At 40.5% G+C, this 27898-nt stretch overlaps 1 protein-coding gene across 4 annotated transcripts in view; it reads right to left on the bottom strand.

Moving 5' to 3' along the window:
• Positions 1-27898, bottom strand: part of LOC308616889 (3',5'-cyclic-AMP phosphodiesterase 4D) — a 575090-nt gene that overhangs the window by 41302 nt on the left and 505890 nt on the right. For 3 of the 4 annotated variants that reach the window (XM_081233383.1, XM_081233381.1, XM_081233382.1), the window contains exon 6: positions 14109-14221. In XM_081233383.1, coding sequence (XP_081089509.1) covers positions 14109-14221 — 113 coding nt within the window. Of the gene's footprint in view, positions 1-14108; positions 14222-14307; positions 14562-27898 lie in introns of those variants that run through there. The other variant, XM_081233385.1, reaches the window with a different exon arrangement.

Genomic DNA, 27898 nt, shown 5'->3' on the forward strand with positions numbered 1-27898 from the left:
CCATATGCAAGCTGGCGAGGGCTCATAAATCACCATGATGGGGATCAAGATTTCAAATGCATACTCTGAGCTCATTTGCCCAGGCCTGTTGATTCAAGTTCCAGTTGCATTGGGTTACCTATATGGCAGTATATAAAGTTCACCTTTTAAGTTTAAAATTAGTTCCCTTCCCCACTAAAGATAGGCCACGGTACCTATTAGAGGTGTGCCCCATATTCTGCACCTGACATAAATTTTCATTTAAATTCCCATAACCATCCTGTGAGATAGGTTTTTGTTAATCCCGATTTACCGAGAAAGCAGAGGCTCAGAGAAGTTGAAGCAATTTAAGTATCCAAGGTCACAACTCTAGTGGGGTGCATTCATACCCAGAAGAGGAATTGCTAAGCTCATTGGAATTTAGGAGATTTAAAGCAGAATCGAGATAAAGGTTCACATTTGTCATCGGCTATTCTGTTCCACTTTTCTCTTGGCATCTAGTAATTAATCACTATTAGTGAATCAACCTCAGTCTCTCCTCACCCTGTTCCAGCTTGTACTTTGCTGTCCCACATCCTCACTCCCAGGCAACAGGTCCTTAGGGGATGGCCCAGCACTTGGATGTGACAACCCACCCATGCTGCTGCTGGGCCATGACTCAAGGAGCCAACAGGTGAAGAAGGTGATGCCAGCTATTGGTGCTAAAAAGGACTCACGCCACGTGAAATACCCTATGTCTATAAATCTCCCCTCTCCAGCTGGTTCTCTCCCTCCCCCCACCCACAAAGCTGACTGTCCTCTCTTAAACATTCCCACCCGCACGTGACCCCTCTGGGATTGCTTTTTTCCTCTGAGACTGTCCCAAAGGTTTATCCCAAGCAGATTTCAGCATTCCTGAGGTGGGAGGGGGGCAGGAACACGAAGCGGTCAGCCTGTCTCCAGCCAAGGGCAGCCCTGCTCCTAGGTCAGCCCAGTCAGAGTCCTTCTGCCAGCCCCCTTCCTCCTCTCACTGTCTAATACGCCTTCCTACTTTTCTTTCCTTCAATCTTCACTCTCCACTCTATCCATGAGCCCAGCTTCCTTTCCCATTTTGCCCCAATAAGAAAACAAACCTCCAAGGCAACTCCATAGTAATAGGTCATTTTAAAAATCCTAGGGCTTCCCTGGTGGTGCAGTGGTTGAGAGTCCGCCTGCCGGTTCAGGGCACACGGGTTCGTGCCCCGGTCCGGGAGGATCCCACATGCCACGGAGCGGCTGGGCCCGTGAGCCATGGCCACTGAGCCTGCGCGTCCGGAGCCTGTGCTCCGCAACGGGAGAGGCCGCAACAGTGAGAGGCCCGCACACCACAAAAAAAAAAAATCCTAATACCTGCTTACACCTGCCCTGAGTTCATTCTATACCTTCTCTATCTGCTGCCGTCCTCTCCACTATTAAGCTTCATCCCATCCAATTCTATCTGCCTCCACCTCAAACCCCCTGCCAGCTCAGAATTACAGATCTGCTTTAGTTGCTTGGTCTTCTCATCCACTGACCCTATTATCCTTCATTTTACATCTGTGCCCTGTTTACTACCTGCCTGCTAGGCTGACTCCCAGCCTAACAAGCCATCCATTCCACCATCATACTCCTCCTAGGAGCTAGGAGCTAGGAAGGTCCTCTCTGTGCCCGTCCTGACAGGATACAGAGAACAAGAAAGGCAGAATCAGCTGCACAACAGGATTCCCTCTAGGGATGATATTTTGCTAAGATGGCTCTTGCTATTTTGGAATCTAGTACTCACTAAATAAATAAATTAGCACATATTTTGAAAAAGCAGCCTGAGAACAAACACTTGTTTCCCTATCTCCCAGTCCTTCCCCCAGATGCTACATTCAGAAGAAGAATTATCTTTACATCTATTAAGAAGCATATGGATCTTGGACAAGTTTAACTGAGCCTCAGTTTTTCATCTTTAAAAATGGGACAAACTGTTTTGGTGTGTAGTGTACTGTTTCTGGAACTAAGTTAGAAATGTAAGGTTTGAGGTATGAGTAAACATCAGGATCATATCTCACATTAGAAAGTAAGGCACATATTGATATTTCCTGATTAGTGTAGTCAAACACTACAAAGACTACATTATCAAATGGCTAATGCTAAAATGCTTGAAAATAAGGCTAAAGGGCAACAAGTAATTTTTCCACTGAATTCTACTTTGGAGAGAACAAATTCCTCTCATACAGGGACTGAATATTCAGCCTGTAATGATGTAAGCCCTCTTTTGGCTCTTCGACTACATACCCTGTATTATTTCACTGCTTTTTAACACTATCTAGAAAAATTAAGATGTAGGCCCAAACAGTATCTTCCAGGAGAAAGTAAACTAATCTTTCCTGATGCATATTAAAGAAATAAGACTATTTCTAGTAAATAAAAATTCCTATGATTTCTTGAAACCCAACTATCACTTACCCATATGGAGATCTAAGAGACCACACTGAGAATATAAGATTAAGAAAACAAAGAGCAGGGCTTCCCTGGTGGCGCAGTAGTTGAGAGTCCGCCTGCCGATGCAGGGAACAGGGGTTTGTGCCCCGGTCTGGGAGGATCCCACATGCCGCGGAGCGGCTGGGCCCGTGAGCCATGGCCGCTGGGCCTGCGCTCCGCAACGGGAGAGGCCACAGCAGTGAGAGGCCCACGTACCGCACAAAAAAAAGAAAGAAAACAAAGAGCAGAAAATCAATGTGTGTATCAAAGATAATATTAATTAGTTTCATTCTTATCAGAGCATATTGTTGAAACTGACTTGAAATATTCAAAATAAAAAAGTACAAGAAGATCGGTGCTTACTAAAAAAAAAAAGGAAAGCGGCAGGTCAGCAAATAGCCACCAAACACCTAATCTAAAAAAAAAAAAAGGTTCAAGCCTTTCACCTGTGTCTCTAAATTTTAATATGCTCTTTTTAGCAAAATTACAGCCTTTTCATCCTTTGCAGTCTCGAACCTCTTTTGTGAAATAAGGTTCCTAGCAAATAATGAAATGACACATATATATTTAAAGCACCCATGAAAGCATTTCTATCTGTTTATTAAAAACTGTTAAAGTCCTTTCAATTTTGAAATTTATCTTCTTCCTAAATTCTTGTGACAAAGCTTATCACTGTTAAAGTTGTAGCTCATTATTTTTCTGAGGCTTGAAAAAAAAAACCTAGCAAATATAAAATAGAACCTTTCTTGGTCAAAGAATGTACTCCTTTTCTAAAATTTGAACTTGATGTAAAGGCATAAAAAAGTCACCTAAGAAATGCTCTTTTCTTTAAAATTCAGTATAATTTATAATTCTTTAGATATACACATGATGATTTTATTTTTATATGATTCTTTTTTAAAAAGTTATTTTCCACTGTAATGAAATAGCTGTTCTTTCTCCCTAATGGGTATGGATTGGAATGATCAGGTAGAATTAGAAGGAGACTAGCAATAGGAAAACATTTTGATGTATCCTCTTAAAATATTTTGGAGAGTATTATATAAGATGGCTTTATTCATGTTTCGATCTAAAACAAAAAACAAAGTAACCAAAATACTGCTATGCCAACAATACAAAGCAGCCTTAAAAATCAGCTGGTTATTTTCTGAAATGAAGAAGACAGACATCAGCCTGGACTTACTACACAATGTCAGCCTCATCTTTGCCTGTTCGCTATGGACACATCCCTGTCAGGCCTTGCTTTCTATTCTCCAGACCTGTTTATGACAGGCCGAGGTGTTTCCTATTATGGTGCCTGTGTCTGCAAGCACACTGCTTGCGAGCAATAAATGCCAGAGGCTGCCACGATAGGGATTACAGTGTAGCAGACCAGAGATGCTGCCAGGAACCCAAGCACGACCTGGGTAAAACTGCACAGAATACTCCGTAACAGGCAAAAACCAACAAGCACACCTTTTCTTCCCAGACTAGCAGGGAAAGTATTCAGATATGTCATTTTGCTGGGAACAAACCTATAATAAGAGTGTTATTGCTAAAACAGGTACAGTGGAGAGAGAACAGCTTAAGGCCGTCAATATGACTTGTATGGTTTTTGTCTGTAAATACAAACTTTTAATTTAAATGAGATGAAACTAAACCCAGCATAAACTATGCTAAAATTTCTGATGAGCATCTATAAGCAGGAAAGAGATTTTTAAGTGTGAAATGATCAGGACTCTTGTCAATAGCAGAAAAGCCACTTGCTTGCGAGATATCAACTATCATGTACAGACCCTGTCTACCACTCCAAGGTGAAAAATGGCATTTACTTTAACCAACACCATGCATCCAGTACTAATTTATATGACCAACTACAAAATGATATATTGACACTCACTGGGTTTGGGCTAGAAGCCATGTAGGAGGACTCATCAGCAATCCTAGTGGCTGGGTAGAAAATTCACTGGTTATGTACTTGAACAGTTATTGAATCCATATACTTATCAGAAACACGGCTTGTATTCCGTTAACACATTCAAAGATAAAAAGTGTATCTCCCTCCCGCAATTTATGAACATGAGTGGAGATAAAGGCTGCATACAAAACCCCAAATGGTGCAGAGACCCTCTAGAAAATGAACTGCTACCTAAGAAGTCAGGAGATTTCTAACTATAGGTGGACGTGGACAAGTTTTGGGCCTCGTTTTCCAACTGAGATTAGATAAGTCAGACAGATGATCACTTCTGCTTCCTTTAGTTCTAACACATAAGGCTTGAGTCTGAGATGAATAATGGATAACAGTAACAATGATGTTTTGAAATACTGACCATGTTAAATACCACCAAAACTACCAAAGAACTAAGTGGTAGGCAGAAACAGAGTATATTTTCATTTTACTAATTTCTATTAATTCCACTCAAGTGATAATTAGACAGAAAAATTAGGATAAATTTCTTCAGTTATTTGACCTAATGTTCAGTAACTCCCTTGCAAAGGGTCTGACAAACAGTAAAGTTTGTCAGACCATAGGTTGTTTAAAACAGACATACCTTTCTAACCAAAAAGCTATTACCCATAAAGGAAGAATTTTTATCTTCTAAGCCTTAGGGCTTAGATGAGTAAAAATAAACTTAGTCCCTGAGATTGTTCAGTGATGATTCCTACAGCACTGAGATCAGAACCATTGAATGGTGCTTTTCCAGAATCACCACCACGCTACCATTCATACAATTCACCCAATGTTTACTGAGCACCTATTCAATATGGCCTTGTGTCCCATGTGATGGGGGCTGGCAAATGAGTAAGACTAATGACCTAGTGTAAATGTGACAGGAATAAAACAAAGAAACAAATACTGTACGGAGAGTTAAAAGAACTACAAATAAAGTCCTGTAGAAGGTCAAAGGAGAAAGACATTACACCCAATTAGGGGAGGCTGGGATGGGAGATATGGGAGAAGACAGGACAGAAAAGGCTTCACAGGAGAGGTAGCATTGCAGGTAGACCCTAAAGGATGGTTAAGATTTGTCTGATAAACTTTTTATTTTAGAAAAGCTTCAGTTTTACAGAAAAATTGTGAAAGTAAGTACAGAGAGTTCCCATATGCACCACACCCAGTTTCCCCTATTATTAATATCTTACTTTAGTATAGGATACATCTGTCCCAATTATTGAACCAATATTGATATTCAGATTTCCTTCGTTTTTACCGAATGTTCTTTTCTGTTCCAGGATTCCATCCAGGATACATTACATTTAGTCAGCATGTCTCCTTAGGCTCCTTTTGACTGTGACAGTTTCTCAGATTTTCCTTGTTTTTGATGACCTTCATAGTTTTGAGGAGTACTGGTCAGGTATTTTGTAGAATGTCCCTCAACTAGGAACTATCTGATGTTATTCTCATGATTAGAGTGGGGTTATATGTTTTTGGTAGAAAAACTCAGATGTCAGTACCATTTTCATCAGATCATATCAAGGGTACCTACTACAACTTGACTTATCACCGTTGATGTCGACTTTGATCACTGGCTGAGGTAGTGTGTGTTTATCAGGTTTGTCCACAGTAGAGGTACTCTTTCCCTCTTTCCACATTGTGCTTTTTGGAAGGAAGTCAATATGCACAGCCCGCACTTAAGGAGTGGAGAGTTATACTTTTCTTCCTTGAGAGCAGAGTATATACATACATTATTTGGAATTCTTCAGCACAAGGGATTTGTCTCTTCTCCCCCATTTAATTATTTATTCAATAAATTATATCAGCTGAACTCATGGCTATTTGTTTCATACCTTGAGTTATATTTCAACACTAGTTTATTTTCTTGATCAAATAGTTCCAGCTGGGAACTGGGAGCTCTTTCAGTTTGCTCTTGTATCCCTTTGATATGTTCCCATCAACATTTGTTTGGCCACTTCCTTACTTTCTGGAACTGCAACATGGCTCCAGCCTCATTTCCCGCCCCAGTTCTAGAATCAGCTACTTCAAGGAGTGCTGGTTCCTTTTATTGGAGAATGGTATTAGAAACCAAGATGAGGGTGCTAGATGTGTTCAATGCTACTGGGGTGTCATTGCTTTAGGTTCTCTCAGCTGATTGAGCAAGGAAATGTTTGCATATACTAGATGGTAAAGTTGCTGAGAAGTGCCATGGAAGGCTACGTCCTGAATACAGTTTTCTTAACATTAAGTATTAATAAAAGATTCTGTGCCTGGGTTACTTTCAGTCTCATTCAGAGGAATAACAGGGTGCATTCATTTATGAAAAAAAAAGTCACTGGACTATTATCCACTATTTAGGTATTTCTGCTAGAAACAGCTTAGAGAGTTTTAGATATTCTGAGAAAACCTCAGGCCAGTTTGATGGGCTATACCATAAAATTACACAAAGGAACAAAAGGTAAATTCCATGAGAAGTCATTGATGGGGAGAAGAGCAAATGAAACATTCCAAGAGTCCTATTTGGTTCACATCAACATCATGAGGCCACCATTCTCTCTTAAAAGGTCACTGGAAGCATAATTATCAGGATGGCAAACAAACACCTTCTCTAACTCTCACCCCACAAAATAAGAAAAGAAAGATGATACTCCTCTATAGATGGATATAAAGGACTTAACATTACTGAGCACCCACTATGTTCCTGACTCTGTCTAGACAATTTCCATCTTTTAATTCATTAAATCATCACAGTAACTCTTGAACAGAAGAGGAAGCTGAAGCACAGAAGGTAAATTGTCCCATTTAAATTTAGTAAAGGGCGGAGAGTGAATCCAATGCAGGCAATCTGGCTGCAGGAGAGTGCTCTGAATCCATAGACCATTCTGCCTGCGGAATGAATGCCTAATGGATGGGAGACTTCTGATGATGACAGTTGGCATTTTCTCTTCTAGTGGGGAAATCCCATTAATGGCAGAGAAGAAAAATCATAGGTTGTTTTAAACAGACATACCTTCCTAACCAAAAATGACTCCCCAGATGGTTCTCACTGCCAATTTAGTCTAGTACCATGAAAAGTATGCCCATTGTCTGTGAGTGGTAAGTGAAATGCTTTAAGGTGGTGTGGATGAGTATTTTCTCATTTTGTTACAAATTAATTTCAATGTATATTAAAAAAATTAGAACATTATATTAAAAAATAACATATTTTAATATTATAATATTATAATAAAAAATAACTAGAACATCAAATCCATGATTTCATGTAATTCCTTGCTTAAGACGAGGCACTCAGGTGGACATTTAACTTTAAAAAATAAATGCTTTAAATAAAAGCATTTAACATAAGTAGTTATGAATGTACACAGGAAGTCTGAGAACACTAATTTTGACTTGTTATTTATTATAGAATAAAGGTCACAGTTTTCTTCTGAAAAATATGATGTTCTTATATTACAAGGAGTATATGACACATGGTTTTTCTTAGTCTCTCCTTTCCAATGTAGTCTAGGGATAGAATAAATTGCACGTAATTTATTAAGCACCCAGTATAAGCTATTCAGCAAAGTGAGCTTTCTATATATTATATCTAATGCTCTTAACAACCTTCAATTTTATTTTCCCCTTTTATTATGTCCATTTAGAAATGAAGAATTTGAGATTCAGAGAAGTGAGGCATGTCCCCAAAACATTAGGTAGGAAGCAGCAGAGCTAGAATTTGAAACCAAGTCCCCCTGACAAAAAACAGCTATGTCCTTTCCACTCTACAAAGCTGCCATAAGCATTGGTGTTTATGTCAGGAGAAAGAGTAAATACCATTCATCCCCATCACACACAAAATACAGCAAAACAGGCACAAAAACCCCAGAATATTAAACAATAATAACAAAGAAAAATACTTCATTAAAGATAAAATATTCTCTAAGTATAAAGGATAATAAAGCTATTATCACTGCAGTTGGTAATCCAATTTAACGAATTTCCCAATGAACAAAGCAGAATTGTTTGTTGTTTAAGCAAATAGGAAGGCTCACCCCTCCCCATCCTAATCCCTGTTAGAGTAAATAAAAGAAAATGCTTTCTTAAAATGTCTTTTAAAACTAATGTGAACAGCAAACGAAAGGGCTACCCACGCTCTATTTCCTAGAAAGATCTCAGGCTAAAAGTGCCAATTCAACTATCACAACTAGCCAGGTACAGAGCTAGCCCTGGCAGAGCTATGCTGTCACAAAATAAACTCCAGCTATTTGCAGTTTAAAAGGATTGGTTTCTTTCTGAAAAAGAGAAAATCAGATTCTACATAGTATTTTATGGATCAACTGAAAATCATTATCAGCATTTCACATCTGCCATAATTATACGTATCTTATGGAATAGCTACAATCTATGACTATCATAGGAATCTTCTGAAACTGAACAAAATCATTACCTATCATTTGGGGAAAAAATGTGCTTAATCTATTCATACACTGGGAAAAGTGCTATTTTATCTTGGCCAAGCCTTTTGTTTTGGAAAAAAAAAAAAAAGACATCATTCATAACACTCTGAGACAAGAAGTTACCGCTTTCCTATAATTAAATCAAAATGCAATAACTGAAAGCAATTTCTGGAGTAATGACTAATTTACTGAATCACAAAAATAGAAGTTTTTGATAATTAAATGTTAAGGATATTTACTCTTACTGCCACTAAATACTGATAAACTGAGTTGATGACAGTAGAGATAAAGATTTGCTTTAATCTTTACTGTTTTATTAAGTTAAAGTCAAGGGCTTCACTATTCAATGAAACATAAAAATATCTGTTAAAAGTGCGTCCCTCTTTCTATTATTACTTAAAATAAAAGCAAAGAAAGTATTTTTTTTAAACAGTGATCATAAAAATAAGCATGCCCAATCTGTCATATTAACTTTAAGGCTCTATATGTAAACAACATAAATCTTTGGTAAATCTACTTTTATAAAGTAGGTGAAAAAGCAGATAGCAAACTCAAAACATCAGTAAGCTGAATTTCTATATTTACGAAATATATTTTCTTTTAAAATTTAGAGTTTTCCTTTAGGTATGCTGATTAACTCTCAACAACTCTGTATGACTATGTCAATAGTTTTAATATTTTGAAGTAAATGACTGTTATTTGCTATTTGCTCTTTATAAAATCAAAATGCCTTTTCCAACTAGTTTCACCTTCCTTCTCAGCAAAATTAAACATTTATTTCTGTTCTGAGCTATCTTATAATCATGTAATGCTGAAAAATCTTAAGATTTAGCCACTTCTATGAACATTCTATATTCATTCCAAGACCACTCTTGCCCAGAAGAAAATATATCAGCAGTCACAGAAAGCTGTAGTATATGTTACGTATGCATTGACTATTAAAAAGCAGCAGGGGGAGCAGAACGCAAAAACACTAAGAAAAAGCACCCCAGAAAAGCAATTTAATTTATAGGCAACAGAAACATGATAGCGATCTTTGTTAAAAACCAAACAGACAAACTAAGTTCCATATAAAAGTCATGTTCACATTTGCAAAGCTGGCCTACGTACGTCTAGAAAGAACTAAAGGAAAACCTGAAGTCTCTTAGAAGGATGCCTGAATCCTAACTTCAAGGCAGACTTTCAACTTGAAGCATGGTAGGTTCCAGCAATGCCAAGCCTCGGAACTGCCCCAAATTTAGAGAGAAAAAACAATACATTTTTATAGTAGTATATTTTGGGGGAAAATCAAGGTGATTTTTTCTCCTTCAAACATCGCCACACTTACATTGAAGATGTGGTGAAATGTGCATTATTAGGTCACAAGAGAATAAAGTTACAGGGTTCCACAGCATAACCCTTGAGGCTTAGTTCCTGGCCTGACCTCCTCACATCCTCAGTTTACTTTCTATGAGAGAAAGGTAACCAAAAACACTGTGAAGCTATTCTGCCTTAAAAACAGTCTAAAAAGTTACTTTAGCTTTGCAAAACCTGTACAAAAGGATGGAAATGTACCTACCAATCCCGCATTATATTTAATATTTTTAAAAAATTAATCAGTGCTGTTTTTTCAGTTTTAGAATAAAAGAGGAAAAGTATTTAGCTGTCTGGAATTCTGTAGCTGAAATTTAAGAAAAGATTAAGCTTCTAATTAGAACTTCAAAATGTTTGTGTCTATATTATACTTAAAAAGGTATAAATATAATTTAAGCATTTTTTACAATACAGAACTGTGCACTCAAGACAGTTATTAAGAATTGTATTATAAAAACCCATGAAACTTAAAACATCAAGTATAAATGACAACTGAATGGTAAAAAAAATATTTTAGCCAAGTAGGCAACCAATCAAGTTTAACCTAAACCTTCAATAATAATACCAATAATGGCAGGTATAGTCTCTGTCAGACACTATTTATTAGCTAACTATTTTACACATATTCTTTCAAATTCTTACACTGACCTTTCAAAATAGATATCATTGTGCTCATCTTATGCTAAGGAAACCGAAGCTAAAAGACGTTTGTCATTTCTCTAATGTAACCCAGCTAGTAAGGAACAAAACCATGATTCAACTTCCAGGTCTGTCTGCCTCCAAAGCTTTGAGACCTCACCAAAACCCCTCTTAACTCTAGCAGTGAGGTTTCAAAGGAAATCTGTACAAATCTTGGGCAGATTAATGGGCTTATGAGGCTAAATGCTGTAGCTTTAACCTCTCAAACTAAATGCCATCTGGAGTCTCTTACCCTACTTGGTACAAGCATCCTACATGTATTACAGACAACGTTGGCAGTGGCCAAAAATTCAATAATTTTCCTGTCTCAATACCATCAATAAGCATTATGCACATTACAATCCCAGTCAGGAAATACATCTAGTTGCTTCTAAAGCGTCATTTAAAAACTGCTAATAGTTCAGATTCCTTCTATTGAGATTTTTTTAAATATGAAGAATTCATTAACCCAATTTGTTAAATGAGTTTGAGGAATCAATTTCCTTCTTCCTAACACCCAAATCCACCTCCATAATAAATATTTTCTCTACATAATCACTTAAAAATCCTGATTTCTTACTAGTATTTTATTGTGTCATTTTAATCTATTAGAGTACTTTTTTTTTAAAGCCTGAAAAAGAGAAGAAAACAAAGAAAAACTTCATGACTTTTCAAGGGAAATACTGGTTTGGTTCGAACAAGTACATGTGAAAAGAATGGATGTCAATAAGTCTAATAACCAAAAGCAATGTTTCAGACTTATTCATTCACACTCAAGAGATGCTCGCAACCTAGCGGACACATGACGCAAGTTGTCACATTTCCAGTTCAGACTTAGGTTCGGCATCACTCCTGGGGACCTTTAGATCAGCTGCTCCAACTCAGTTTACAGCTCATGTGGATGTGACTTATTTGTGCCCTTGTTATCTGGCTGAAGGGTAACTTTACAACCTTTACCAAGAGCTCTGTTTCCTTCTATGCTAATCCGTTTTCATCTATAAAAAGTCACAGGAGCTTAGCACTCACTTAGAAATGAATGGGTTTTTTTTTTAAAAAAAAGAAATGAATGAATTAGCCATGAAAAGTTTAATCAACAGCTTCAGCTGAGTTGAATTTTTTGATGTTAAAAATAAGTGTCATGTCAAGAATCTTACAAGACATCAACACAGCTAGAATGACTATATTTTGAAAAAGTCTTTTCTCACTTAACCTAGATTTCACTTCAACCAAATAGATTCACCTCCTACACTAAACCTGTAAATTAACCTAAAGTCTGAGGGGCGTTCACAATAAAGATTAAAAAAAAAAAAATCCCTGTCTTTAAAAGACAGGGATTTTAAAAGAAAGAAATGCCCTTAAAAGCAAGAAATCATTTTGACCAATCACTGTGACCTCAAGTTTTATTTTTTCATCTTAAAGTATAGATAAATTAAAACTTGACCGTTGAAGTCATTTACAATACATGATTAGATTTCATGTTAATTTTTAAATTCAAATAGAGGTCTCATCATTAAGAGTATGGATTGGGGGAAAGTAATTGTAGCTGCTGAGGTTCATTGTGCTGAAAAAGTAATGTCAAATCATCTTGAAAATATAAGCAAAGGCTTGCACATCTTTTGGTGCCTTCTGGTTTTTCCTTTTACTACATAGAATTAACCAGACAAGAGAATAAGAACTCAGGCCCACTGCAGAATGGTCCCATTCGGCGTTTAGGACACTGGAGATACTCAGCATATGTCTACTGCTATTATGAACCAAATTATGAAAGAACAATCTCTATGTTATAAAATGAATCAACGAACTAAGAATTTGTTAGCCAGATGAGAACAATGGCTCCTGATGCCACGGCAGGGAGTAAGAGAGTAATAACCCATCATTTTGATGAGGAGCCATACGAAATTTAGAAATGAGGCTGAAATGACAGAAAAAAAAAATACAGATTTGATCATCAGTGTGCATATGGGTAGGTCAGTGTGCTTACGGGTAGATTAGTGCCTGCAGATAGTGACTGGGGGGTCCTTTTTATCTTGTTTATTTGAAGCTAACTTTTTACTTAAAAACCATGCTGTCTGTATAAGCATTGTCAACAGATAAGACAATCAAGTGGGTGATATGCTAGGATATTTTTTTTAAAACTGCATGAGAAAAAAAAAGGTGGGATAAAAACTATAGTAAACTAAAAAAAAAAAAAAGCATAGCTCTCTGAAAAATATGTGCATGTAGATAAACAGTAAAATGGTATACCTTCCTGACCTTGTAAATAGGTGGCCAAAGATATTTAAATATCTTTAGGGGGCAACTGTTATTAATTGCCACACAAAGTTACCAGTCCTTACTGGCTAAACCCCTCAACCACCTGCATCCAACATGCCCATGCTTCTTTTGCTATCCCCTGAGCCAAACAATCATTAAAAACATACATAATCCCAATTATTTCCTTACATAACTGAAGATTGTTTAAAAAACAAACAAACAAGGAATTCCAAAAAATACACCAAAACTGACAACACTCTACCTTGCTTTAAGGCTGTGCCAGGCTAAGGGTTGATTCTCAGCCCTCAAACCTGCACTATCCACCAAGACCAGCACCTTGGCATACGGCACAAATGCCCCATTGAAGCATCACTGTAACTAAATAACCTCAGAAAACTGGACTCTCTCTCCAAGATTCACGGAAACAAAGGCAGTGATCACAATGAACCTTAACTTTGATGTCCCCTGTGGACACATATGGCCAAGCAAAAAGATAAAGGCTCAGTTTTTACAGGGTACCCTGACACTTAGATAAATGGGGGTTAAAGTTCCAAGTTCAGTGAACTCTTCTGCGTTTGAGTTCAGTAGGTGGTGACATCCAAGGGATTGCACTGACCTCTAGTAACTCTTATTTTCCACTGGGAATCCCAAGAATACCCTACAACATGGATTGCCTGTGGACCAGACTCGGTTTCTGTTGCAAGGGCAAAGTGTCACTTAGAAGTACCCCTCCAAACACACACACACACACACACACACACACACACACACACACACACACACAGTGTCTTGGGGGTACTGCAGTCAAACTATGTCAAAGTTGCTTTTGCAAAATGTTTAATTTCTCTGGAGTGAATAGAAGAGAGAGGGAAGGCACGGCATCAGGAACCTCTTTCCAAGGGAACCAAAATGCAGTGAGTGTGACAAACCCCTGTATGTATTTCCCCGGGCCACGGGGACTGGTGGCTTCACCAGCGTGGGAATCAGCAGCCTAGGAGCCTCTCGGTGAGAGCCGAGCCGGGGCTTACCTTGTTGGAGGCCATCTCACTGACGGAGTGCCTGGTCTGCAGGGTCTCTAGCTGGTCCAGACACCAGTCCAGCTCCTCCAGGGTCTCGCTGGCCAGTTTCTGGTAGGCCTCCTCTGCGAAGAGATAGGGAAAGGGGCACTCAGTTCTCAAGCGCTTCACAGGGCCGCCGGCGAGTTCAAAGGGGGCCATCCTGCCGTACCCCGTCATGCTCGGATGCCCGGTGCCCGCACATGAGGGCTGCTCCTTCATATTGACGAGCCGGGCTCCGCGACGGGGGCCGGGGCTCTGCTAGCGGTGCGGCCGGCCTCGGGAACGCACGCCCTCTCCAGCTTGGCGTCTCTGTTCGGCGTCCAGGAAGGGCGCGCCAAGTGTGGCGAGCCAACTTCTACACGGACCAAAACCCTCAAGATGAGACTTTGAAGAAGTTCTGGTGCCGGAGGACGGCGGAGGGGATGGCGCGCGCGCCCGGGAGCCCGCCCCGCGGAGGGAGCGTCTGGACCACGGCGCGATCTGCGCGGCGCCCGGCCCCGAGCCGCGGCCCCGCGCCCGCCCCTCCTGCCGAGCCTTCACTCAAAGCGAATGAATCAGCCGCGGCCGGGTGCGCAGCCACCACGTTTCCTGTTTTCTTTCTCAACTCCTCCGGCGGCGGGCGCAGCGCGGCTCCATCGCCGCGGCTTTCCGAGAACACTACCCCTCGCGCCCCGCACGGCCCTTGGCGCCGCCCGGCTTCTCCTCGGCTCTCTCACGCCGAGATCGCCCGGGGCCACGGCCCGCCAGGGGCCCCCGCCGCCCCGCCGCCTCGCCTAAGCATCACCCCGCGCCGCTCGCTCCGAAGCCCGGCCGGGGAGGCGCGGGCGCTAGAGTGCGTGTCAGTGCTGCTGCCGGGGGCCGGGGCGAGGGGAGCGGCGGAAAACCCGGCGTGGAGCGCCCGCCGCCGGCTCGCCCGCCGCCCGGGGTCGCGCCCGCCGCGGGGCTCAGGCGGGACCTGGGGCGCACGCGCGCGCGACGGCGCACCTGCCCCGCGGGGACCCCGCGCTCCCAGCCGAGCCGAGGCCCTCCCGGTTGCCCAGACGGCCCGAGCCTCCGCGTCTCCACTGTCCCGTGCTTCCTGCGAGCTTTCGCCGGACAGCCCGACGGCGGCACAAGCTGGGTATTTAGGACCCGCGCAACCGTTTGTGTGGGTTTGGGTTTTAGTGTTTCTGAGGCTTCGTTTCTGAGGGTTTAGGATTTACCTACTTCAAGAGGACAGGGTGGTTGTGCAATCAGAAGTATTTCTATTAAGACCAGACCCTCAGTTCCCAGCCCAGCCTCTGCTAAGAACCATACGTCTAAATTTCGGGGTGGACATAAGCAAGCAAACAAAAGCATACAATGTTGTGGGTCAGCACGCCTTAGAATTCACAGATTTGGCAATATGTTGTGTTTTCACATTCAGAATTGTCTAAGAGTTACAGTAAAGGAAGAGCAATGTGAATGCAGCACGCCGTATGGGCAATTTACGCCTGTCCTGCATACATGCTTCCTTCGTCAGTGGAATTGCAGATCAGGGACCCGGAGGGTATTTCGATGCCAATGGGAAGAATCTGGAAGAGTGTTTCTACCCACCGTGCACAGAAAAAACTACAAACTTGAGAAAATGGAAAGACCACATCCAAAGACACCGTATGGAAGCAGGTTCTATTTACAAAATTTGACCCTGGGGGAGCTCTACAGTAAGGGATCAGTTGCAGGGAACTTCACTATATTAGCGTGCAGGTAAGCGAACCTTTTAGAGGAGGGAAAACATCCAGTCTCCCAAGAGCCCATCTTACGAAACTTTGTTACTGTCAATTAGAAAGAATACACTGAAAAGCTTACATGAAGTTGGTGAGATCCTTTTCCTTGGTCTTCGAATCTACAGGTATTGGAGAAGAAATTCTGCCCTTGAAATTTAGACTCCATAAATGAGGAGTGGCACAACAAAAAAATTCATGGACTGAATCTCGGGCACCTGGGATTTTCCAGATAGGTTTTTATATAACATTTGTAAAAGTTAGAATAACTTTCAAAGTATTTGTTACATGGGCCATGTGGCTTATTATTATCAGGGATTCTTGAACTGTTTGCTATTCACTTTGGGCACTCTAGGTTAAAAATTGCCTCTTTTATTCCACTTTTTTTTTTTCCTGCACCAATCTCTGTAAATATATACTTTTGGGGAACAACAACTACCCAACCTTGCCAGGTGAATTAAAGTGTGATTGGAGCTTTTCCCCCAACAAAAGGAAAAGCCTTAAAGATAATCTTAAATCGTAAGTATAAAGTATTTTATCTTTATAGCCTATCCCTGATTAAGTATATAAAAATAGAACATGCTTGTTATAAAATTTGAAACATTACACAAAGATGTAATGCAGAAAGTTCCTTGTAATCCCATACCCTAAAGATCACAAAAAATAATTAAGCCTATGACCATAACACATTTTCATTTTACTTAATATCTTCCATATGCAACTATAGCATTACCTAGTTGTGATGGAAGTACATGTACTATATGGTTTTATTCTGGCTTTTTTCTTCCAAGGTATAAAATAAGGATGTAGGAATTTTTAGAGGAAATTAACTTATTTTAGGTGATTTGATTTGGGCTATCCATAGTTAGCTCATCCAATGGATTAAAGATGCATGACCACTGTATGTAGGATTTGTTCACTGCCATCTTTCCAGTCACTGGTTATATCTGGAAGCCAGGAATCCCCTCTCCACACCTCAAAGGCTTGGTGTTCCGTGTTCCTCTCCCCTACTCTCCAACATTTCCAAAGTCTGATCCCCAGGGGGACCTCCCAGTCCCCTTCCCATCTTCACCAACTCCTCAAAGCTTTTCAGAAATAGGCCTTGGACCTAGCAGGATGTGGCACCACGTATTACACTTCAGTGTTTAATTTTTAATTGTAATAGTGAAGAAGTAATTCAGTAAAGTTTCAATGCCTCAAGACATTATGTACTTAAATACAGGACTTGCTCTTAAGAAGGCAGTACAGCGATAAGAGGGACAGCTTGTTTCAGAAGATCTACTTTATGTCCCAATCAGAGATTAGTCATTTTGACAAAATCAGCATTTGAGTACAATTAGAATGTGGCCTGTGTATGTATTTTATTTTATTTATTTAATTTTTTTAAACACCTTTATTGTGTATGTATTTTAAATTCTAACTACTTCTGCATGCACTGTATAAATCTGGGGAATGAAAAAAGAAAAAAAAAAATGACCAGAGCACACCTACATACCCATAAGTAAGAAAATAATTACTAACAACAGAGCAAAGAACAGTATGTTCTATAAAACTGTTACTCAAATAAAGAATTACTGTTGATATTAGCATAGAGCTGAGAATACTACTTTTTCCAAATTCCTAGGTTTATAGGCAATACAGTTAGCCACAGTTTTTCAGGATCAGTGTTAAAGCTTAACTTTTAGGAATTTTAACCCCAAATGTTCTAAAACATCAAGTAACTGACTTTTTCATCCCCACTAAAAAAGCCTCAATGTGGAGTTGCCAGCTATCCTCCAGGAAACTGAGTCAGCACACCAAACAACACACCTAAATGTCACCAACATTTTGCAGGACAAAAACAGTGAGCTAGTTTAATTTGGGGTTTTACCAAGAACACATACTGCATTCATGAATAAAATACTTTTCTCCCCAGAGAGTAGCAGTCACTGTGGCATACTTGAAAATATAAGAAAACTCTTCTATTTTCCCGTCCAAAATCTTGCTAAGTCAAGGAACTACAGGGAGAAACTGTCTAAGCAACAACTCTTGGCCAAATTCCATAAAAGCCAGGAGAGGGCTCTGGAACAGCAACTGAGAAATAACTTGAGCCTTTGGAAGTCCCCTCCTACAGCAGCATCAGTTTCCTTCAAGGCCCCCTTGAACTATGTGACACCCGTGTTTCTGCTCAGGATCTTCTGTGAACAAACAGTCCTCAATTCTTGCAGGCCAGCACTTGGCTTCCGTCATTGTGATGTGATCAAGGGTTCCCCTGACACATGGCCTGAAATGGTGCCAGGAGCTCCAGGAGAAGATGCTGAAGCAGCAGCTTCCTTTTGAAAAGGAAAAAACTAATTGCCTCAGAGCCACAGCAGTGAGCTAGAGGTTGAGGTCATTTTCTTGTGAAATGTTCAGCCGCTTACTCTTACCCACAACTTACAGCGATGTTGACCATTGAGGTAAAAGGATCCGTTCTACATAATGTGTGACTCTATGGACGTCAGTTTCTTTGCCAACTCTTGACTGATTAAAGGTCTGTATAAATTTGTCATAACTCCTAGACAGCCCTATTGGTGTAAATGAAGAGAACAAGTCCAAAAAAATCACTTTACCTTGGACACCATGTGCTTTCCATTCATTAAAAATAATAAATACAAACTGTAACGGCTGATTCAGATTGTTCTTAAAAATTAAAAAAAAAAAAAAAAAGCCCTTCACTAAACATCTCCTAAGAGCGAGTAATTAAATGTATATCTTCCTAAGCAATTCCAGCTTCTCCTTTCCTAATTCCCACCCAAATTCCCTCTTTGTTCCTAAGGATGGAATTGATAGTGTCTAAAGTAGGTAGAACTGGAGAAAAATGATTTCCACTTCACCATGTATTGCTTCAAGCTAATCACTCCCTGAATTTGCTACAGTAAAAGATTGATGCAATTTAGCTCTAACTTTTGCTGACTTTTTTTTGTCTCTACATTTTATCTGATGGGAAATACATGAAGGAGTTGGATACACTTTCAATGTGTACATGTAACAGGTTTAAGCAGAGCTTGCCAGTGGCAAGCTGTTCTCATTTCCAAGTGTATTTCTGGCATCAAGTTTTGAAATCTTATGAAAAATATAAAATTTCACTTAGTACTTCAAAAAACCTCCAAGGAGAAGGTGTACATAATTTTGTGAGTTTTTTTCTATCTTCCCACTACCTATGATTTTTTTTCTGGGTCTGCCTAAGGCTCTAGTAGAATTTTTTAATGAAATAAATACAAGACTGGATTTTACTGACTTCTAGTACCATCATAAATTCAACAAACATTTATTTGGCACCAAGTATGTGTCACGCACTTTATTAGAGTCTGCAAAAACAAGATGAATGAAAGAATGTGCCCCTTATCCAAGGAAAGCTTAGAGTCCAGGGGTGGAGATAGTTTCAGCATACTATATTGTAGAAAGCATTCTGAAAGAAGGAAGCATGTAGGCTATGGGAGAATAACAGAAGGAAATTTAAATCAGAGGTGGAGTGGGAGAAGGCTGAGGCTTAAAGAATGAAACAGGAGGTAAGTGAAGGGGGTGGGAAGAGTTTTTAAGGGAAAATAATATGAATGAGCACATGGGCCTGAGTTCAAAAGCTGTATGTATATGTGTACATAGGGAAAGGAACTCCCATGAGTAGGACCTTGCTCAGGGGGAAAGAGGCTGGAGAAATCCACAGACACTGGTCATGGAAGTCTTGTCAGGCATGTGTAGGGGCTTTGGACTGAATCTTCAAAAGGAGGAGCCACTGATTGATTTGGAGTACTGCTCGATAGGGGATCTGGTTTTATTAACATGGAAAATTCTAGGACTCTGCAGTAAATGGGATTGAGGGAGGCAAGGCTGAAGTCAGTGAGACCATTATCTTCAGCCATGTTATTGGTAGAATAAAATTAATAATTTACAGAATATTTGCTTTTCTGATGATTATTCTTATCTAAGACAATCTCAGTATTAAAATTTGACATAAGCATATGCTCTCATGACATGTCAGGCATGAACAGAAGGACTGCTCAGTGGGACTTCCAAAGGAATAGACTTCTTGCTCTTAAAAACTACAGTCTTCTGGGGGCTTCCCTGGTGGCGCAGTGGTTGGGAATCTGCCTGCCAATGCAGGGGACACGGGTTCGAGCCCTGGTCTGGGAGGATCCCACATGCCACGGAGCAACTAAGCCTGTGAGCCACAACTACTGAGCCTGCGTGTCTGGAGCCTGTGCTCCGCAATGGGAGAGGCCGCGACAGTGAGAGGCCCGCGCACCACGATGAAGAGTGGCCCCCACTCGCCGCAACTGGAGAAAGCCCTCGCACAGAAACAAAGACCCAACACAGCCAAAAATAAATAAATAAATAATAAACAATAAAAAACAAACAAACAAAAAACTACAGTCTTTTGAAATTGTCATCATATTGTATTCATCGTAACTCTATTCACCAGAATTTCTTTCAGGGAGAGTGCAAGAAAGTGCTTGACAAGGCTGCTTATTACAGAAGATGGGACTTAAGGAGTACTGGTTTGGGTAGAACTAACCTGTGGTCTCTTCCACGTAGGAAAGGGGAAGAATATGCTTGTTGCTCCAGTGGGAATATATGTGGTGTGTGTGTGTGTGTAACAGAAAGGAGTCAGTTTTGTTTACAGGATAATTTCACCCTATAAATCTCCCACTCCCCCCAGTCTTTAATAAAGTTACTGAAGGTACAAAATGCTGAGATAAAGAGATTTTGTTTTGTTTAATCTGAGCTTGGAGGCCAGATTGGCTCAAACTGAAATGTCAGCCTGAGCTGACACTGAGAAGAGACAGAGAAAGAGGAGGAAGCTTTTGGAACTCAGTGTAAGATCAGGAAGGAATTTTGTCCAAGGAATTGGAGTTTGAGCCAAGCTTAATCAGACATCTGGATTGTGGACTTTATGTGACATGTGAACGACTATAAGTAATATTACTCCTTGATGGAAACTAGAAGAGTAGGAGGTGGTTCCCATCTCCATTCCACTACATACAAGCCATAATCCCTGGCACATCACCTAATCTTTCTTGGACGTTAATTTCCTCACCTGTAGATTGGGGATAATAACAAGAACCTTGTAGAATTTTTTTTTCTTTTTTTTTTTTTTGTGGTACGCGGGCCTCTCACTGTTGTGGCCTCTCCCGTTGCGGAGCACAGGCTCCGGACGCGCAGGCTCAGCGGCCATGGCTCACAGGCCTAGCCGCTCTGCGGCATGTGGAATCTTCCCGGACCGGGGCACGAACCCGTGTCCCCTGCATTGGCAGGCGGACTCTCAACCACTGCACCACCAGGGAAGCCCCCCTTGTAGATTATTTTAAGTGAGAGACCGTGAGTTAAATAACCTTGTGTTGCTTACCTACTAGATTCTTTTCCAGGCACTGCACTAAATGATGGAGATTTAGCAATGAACAAGGTAGTTAAAAGTTCCTGCCTACTCTCAAGGAGTTTACATTCTACTAGTTATAATGATTTTCTTTTCACTTGAATAAACATATATTGAACACCTGTTAGGTCCCAGGCATTGGGTACACCAAATGGAAGGAAATAACTTTGGGTTTAAAGAAGCTCATAGTCCAATGAGGAAGGCAATTATTAGAAATATGTATGTAAGTTTCCACCAAAACCAGGCAGTAGGTACAGCAAAGTTGGCATAAGGCAGTAGGTACAGCAAAGTCAGCATATGTAAGTTTCCACCAAAACCAGGCAGTAGGTACAGCAAAGTCGGCATAAGGGGGACAGGGAAGGTGCCAACTACCACATCTCAGGAGAGATCTGGGAAAACTTTCTGAAAGAGGGAATGCCAGCCTTGAGTCTCCAAGGATGAAATGAAGAGTTAACCAGGTGAGAAATGGGAGGTGACATCTAAGATAGAGAGTAACGTGTCACTGCCAGTTAGAGAACATAGGCCATTCAGGTAGCTACAAGCAGAGAAGAATGCTAAGTTTGGGATCCAGCAATGACCAAAGATAAAGGTGGAGAGGCAGTTATGGGGGATTTAGTATACTATTCCAAGAGTTTATGGGTTTTTTTCCCCAAGGAGCCACTAAAAATCTAAGCAAGAATGTCACATGGTCAGATTTGCTTTTCAGAGAGATTGCCCTGGGAAGTGTGAAAAGAGGGTTGGAGAAAGACGAGACCAGTTAGGAGGCCTAGTGTGAGAGGAGAAGCTGCCAGAAAGGTAGGGAGAGAACCTCTCAGGAGCAAAGAAAAAGAATTTCAAAGGAGAGAGTATCAAGGCATAGCCACTGATATCCAAAACAGACCATATACACCCAACGGTTTGAGGTAAGATGACTTTCATTCCCAATTTATATTTCACCAACAAAGATTAGAAATGCTAGTGAGGAAGCTTCTCTCTGGGAATTTGTTTCAATAAAAGAACAACAAACATTTTGCAAAAAGGCTGAAAAAAAACCCTATTAGAACTACGTATGTTATTTTCATACTCCTGTTACAACCTTAGGAGTCATTTTGATTCCCATGGGGAGGGGGCTTGTAGGAGGGTATCTGTGTTTCCATCAACCTTCAGGGATGACACAGTCATCTTTATCTCTGTTAGTTCTTGCACAAAGCATTCCTTATAGCAAGTAAGGAGTTTGCTTAGGTGATCTCTACTTCCCACACAGCTCTGGTACTTGCTTATTTTATAACTTCTGACACTATGTTAATCTGGGTGAGGTGTTGGTTTTGAAGTTGTTCATGACTGATTAACCGGGGTGGGGTCAGGTATTACTATAGAGGGCATTACAGAATTGACCAGATGTCTTCAAAGGTCCCATCCAATACCATGATTCTGGACCTCTGTGAGTTTAGCTCAACTGTATACCAGGTAGGGATGTTTTACATTGGAAATTGAGGTATTTTGAGAAAGAAAGTTATTGATAAATAGAAAGTCTTGCTTTCTCTGCTGTATATTTATACCCTCTACCCCTGCCCCCAACCATATTCTCATCTAATACTTTGCCAATTGATTTACCAATTTCTTCTTAATTTCTACAACTGCCACCTTCAGTCAAATTCTCATCTATATATTTCTAGATTCATGTAACAGCAGACTACTGGATCTCCCTGGGTGTGGTTTTTCTCACCACAGTCCTGTTTATAAAGTCAGAATAATCTTACTTAAGCTCTGTTTTTAATGTGTAAGTTCCTCACTCAAAATTCAGCTGCACAAACTCCTTTCTTCTTATTCTATGAATGCCATACTTCTTGAGTTCACAGAAGGCCTTTTTTGTTCCAGTGGGCTTTTCCACACCATTCCAGATTCTCTTATTCACCATCCCATCTAAGGCTGCCATTCTTAGACATTCCTTCCACCTAGATACAATTTGCTGGCTTCTGTCTCTATGACTGTGTTTATGTCACTTTTATGTATGTTTCTAGGCTTTTCTACAAGTGCGTAGGATGGTTGCTGACATTTACAGGCACTCAACAAGTATTTGTGAGCAAATAACCAATAAGTAGGCATAGGGGCTTCCCTGGTGGCGCAGTGGTTGAGAGTCCACCTGCTGATGCAGGGGACACGGGTTCGTGCCCCAGTCCAGGAAGATCCCACATGCCGCAGAGCAGCTGGGCCCGTGAGCCATGGCCGCTGAGCCTGCGCGTCCGGAGCCTGTGCTCCACAACGGGAGAGGCCACAACAGTGAGAGGCCCGCATACCACAAAAAAAAAAAAAAAAAAAAAAAAAGTAGGCATGCTTTATAACAAATAAGAATATTTCTTTCCAAGTAAGATTTAAGTAGTCATCATGTCCTGGGTATGCCTCTCTAGATGTATCCATCTTCATGTATCTCTTATGCTACATCTCTTGCTTTCGAACTCTGTTGTCTGCTGCTAAAGAGTATCAGGAGCTAACATTGCCAGAACTTTGGAATGGTTAATGCATCACAGTGTCTTTTGGAAGATATATTAATATTATCCTGAAATGATAGGTATTATGATAAATACAGAGAATGAACTTTACAAAATCAGGCAAAATTTTGAAAGATTCCATCAATATGCAGGTATGAAGTTTGAGGGGAACAAGTGCATGAACTAAAGGCTGTGTACCATCCATCCTACCAAGATCAAGAGAATGGGTTCCCCATGCAAATCAAAATTGGAAGAATAGTTGGATCTCCTAGCTACTTACCTATTCTTGCCGCTCTGAGTTTAGCCAATCTGTAGTGCTCGTGTTATTTTCTAACAGCCATATTTAAATCTCTATTTCTCTCTCAGTGTAATAAACTTAAATACTGTCTATGGCCTCCCCATTAGATTATTCTGTGTTTTCACTACTTCATCTCCCTTATCCACCCCATCCCCATCTGTTTCCCCATTCTTACACCCCACACATACATACTCTGTTGGTTTTATGCTTTAAAAAATAATTTAGATTTTTAAATTCCAGATTTTTAGATTTTCCTTAGACTATGACTTTTCTGTCTTCAGAATCCTTTCTCAACCTTTACAATACATGGTCACATTACATCATGTATTTCTCTTCACCATTACCTAGACTTGATTCATTGCTCACTATTCTATCTTGTACACTCCATTATCCTTATCTCCCTATCTTTGTTCTGACTTTTCACATGGAAGGAGAACTCCCTTAAGTGATTGTTCATAAAGGAGCCACTGGTGGTAGGTATATTTTGATTCCCTGTACTTCAAAAGGCACAATGCTTGTAAACCTTTTTGGAAGTCTAATAAACCTTTTGAGAGTCTAAAGCAAACCTCTCCAGAAAATTGGACATAAGTTCATATCATCGGAGTTTTTATTTTAAAAGTGTTCACTGGCTTCCCTGAAGTCCCCAAGGACTCCAGGTGAAGAATTCCTTCCAGAATGGAGAAAAGAAAATAATTGTTTTAACCAAAACTGCTCCAGAATTTTTTACTCTGAATTGGTACCTCTGCTGCCTTCTTTGTTTCCTTATTCCCCTTCACTAGGGATACCTAAAGAGAAGTAATGTCAAAGAGGCATTCATTCCATTTAAGGGAATTAAAATCTGAGCTAAGAAAGATATATCTATACAAAAGGTGTCCAAAGAAAGACTAGGCTCTTTCAAATAGGCTATGAATACGTTTGAGAAGGGTAACTTCTTATGTCCCATTTTTATACTCACTACTTGTGCTATAAATAGAACATATGAGTGAGAAGCCACGTCAGCCTACTGGTAAACCTGCATTTGTTAAATGTGTATACATTATAGAGCAAGTTTTAGCACTCAAGATTATATCATATATACATGCATGGTCTACTTGTGCATGAACTGGCACCATACACAAGCTTAAGTCAAAGAAATTAGTTTTCTAACTGTACAAGAGTATCTGGGGAGGTTTAGATTTGGATAAGAAAGCTCTTACACACACATGCAAAGACCCACAACCCGTAGAGTTCCCCATGGGAAGCAGTATGACAGATCGGAAAGAGCATAGATTTTTAAGTCACCCAGAATTTGAATTCCAGCTTTGCCATTGTTCTAGTCATCATGTTATCTTAAATTAGTCGTTTAAATACCTGAGCCCATTGTATAAATTGGGAATTAATTTTTATGAGAACTGCATGTGAAAATGCATGTAATGCACGTATATCTGACTTATAGCAGGTACTCAATCAATAGTAACTATTATTCTGACCCAACTTATAAGGTTGTTTAAATAAATTAATCTACAATAAGGCATTTCATACATAAAGGGTTACTTCCACTCTCACAGGTTCTCAATCCTAAGCCAATTACTATTTTCTTACCATCATCCTTCAATTATTAACCAGTTCTGGGCTGAACATGAGTGAAGAATCTAAGATCTAGAATAGCCTTCACAAGACCACACCAAATCACGCAAAGTCACTAGCATTTAAAAATACGGGGGCTTTTCCCTGGTGGCGCAGTGGTTGAGAATCTGCCTGCCAATGCAGGGGACACGGGTTCGAGCCCTGGTCTGGGAAGATCCCACATGCCGCGGAGCAACTAAGCCCGTGAGCCACAACCACTGAGCCTGCGTGTCTGGAGCCTGTGCTCCGCAACAAGAGAGGCCGTGATAGTGAGAGGCCCACACACCGCGATGAAGAGTGGCCCCCGCTCGCCACAACTAGAGAAAGCCCTCGCACAGAAACGAAGACCCAACACAGCAAAAATAAATAAATAAATAAATAAATAAATTTATTAAAAAGTACAAATATGTCATTGGTTAATGACAGAACACCACTTACTATGAAGTTACCAGAGATATCACTCCAACATTTCCCAAAGAATGTTTAAATGAAAATAATTCCTATGAGAGTCTCCTTACTAAGAGAATTCTGTGGTCAAACAACATTGGGAAATGTTACATATGATTTTAAGAAGCAGTGATTTTAATGGACATGAACCTACCAAAAGCTAGAAGCTCTACAGCAAAGAGACCTATTTAATGTCATTTAACAAGTATTATTAAAACATATTTTATCTTGGAGTGCAACAACTATAATGTCTTGAAGCATACTTTGGAAAACTTTGCTCTATATCATGTCAGGTGAGTCCGAAAGCATAAACACAATACATATGTTCTGTAGGTTCCCATATATTTGAAATCTCCACCAAGGACATCTTCTTTCCCCTCCTCATGCCCTCATGTACTGTTGAGAAGTGGCAAGAGAGTAACCTTCCTCCTCCCCTCCCTCCCCCTTTCTCTCTCTCATCCCATAAAGAGAGCAGTCCAACAATCCATACATATTTATTGAGCCTCTCTGATGTGCTGCTTGCTGTGAAATACAAGAACATGAAAGATTCAGTGGCCTGGGCCTGGGAAGGAACTTATAATACCCTGCTGAGAAAATCAGACACGTGACCAGTTGCTGCCTAGAGACAGTGGAAGGTGGCATGGAAATCATCAGCTTGGAAGCGCTCCTGTGGCTCAGGGCAGGGAGCAGAAGGTATGGACGGCAGCTAGGTGTGCAGGGTTCCAGGAAGAAGGTGAACCTGGATGGAGGTCTTCGGCGCAGTCTGTGGTTTGAATGGCTGTGGGTGGGGGGAGAGAGTCAACTGGCATTCTTTTCAAGTAGAAGAAACAAACATCTGAAGCCTGAATAAAGGTTCCATGTGTGGGTGGAAAATAGCCCGGATAGAGTAGACTCCTTCCAGGGAGCAGGAGGGAAACAGAGTGGAATACTTCAATGTGTGGCCTGGAGCTAATGGATACTGAGGGAATTGCATAAGTGTACTTGTGGCCCAGGAGGATAAAATGAGGAAGGGAGGAGGTAGATTAAGAATCCATTGCAGGACTTCCCTGGTGGCGCAGTGGTTGGGAATCTGCCTGCCAATGCAGGGGACACGGGTTCGAGCCCTGGTCTGGGAAGATCCCACATGCCATGGAGCAACAAAGCCCGTGCGCCACAACTACTGTGGCTGCGCTCTAGAGCCCGCGAACCACAACTACTGAAGCCCGCATGCCTAGAGCCCATGCTCCGCAACAAGAGAAGCCATTGCAATGAGAAGCCCACGCACCGCAATGAAGAGTAGCCCCCGCTCGACACAACTAGAGAAAAGCCTGCATGCAGCAACGAAGACCCAATTCAGCCAACAATAAAAATTATAAAAAAATAAATAAAATAATCCATTGCAGGAGTCCAGATGCACAGTGAGCAATAAACCAAGATTTCTAGAGGTATCTATTTTAGTGGCCTCCTATGACAGTCATGAGCAATAGAAAGAGCATGACATTGGGGACAGAGACCTAGGCTCAAATGTTGGCTCTGCAACTTAGCAATGTGGCAAAGCTGGGTGAATTATTGAACTTCTCAATCTATCAGTTTTTTCATTTGTAAATAGAGCTAAAAATACACCCCACAGAAGGTTGAACCCCAGGCCATGTTCCATATTTTATTTGAATTTAAGACTAACTTAAAGAATCACATATCCATATGCCTATTTCATTTTGTTGGTTTCCTTTCAACTTAAATGCATGATTTGTTTAAAAAATTATAAATATTTATCAAGTTTGTTACATGTAACACGTAACAGCTGATTTTAACTGCATCCATTTCCTCCT

The sequence above is a fragment of the Mesoplodon bidens genome, assembly GCF_964165515.1.
Source record: "Mesoplodon bidens genome assembly, chromosome: 4".
Lineage (NCBI taxonomy): Eukaryota > Metazoa > Chordata > Mammalia > Artiodactyla > Ziphiidae > Mesoplodon > Mesoplodon bidens.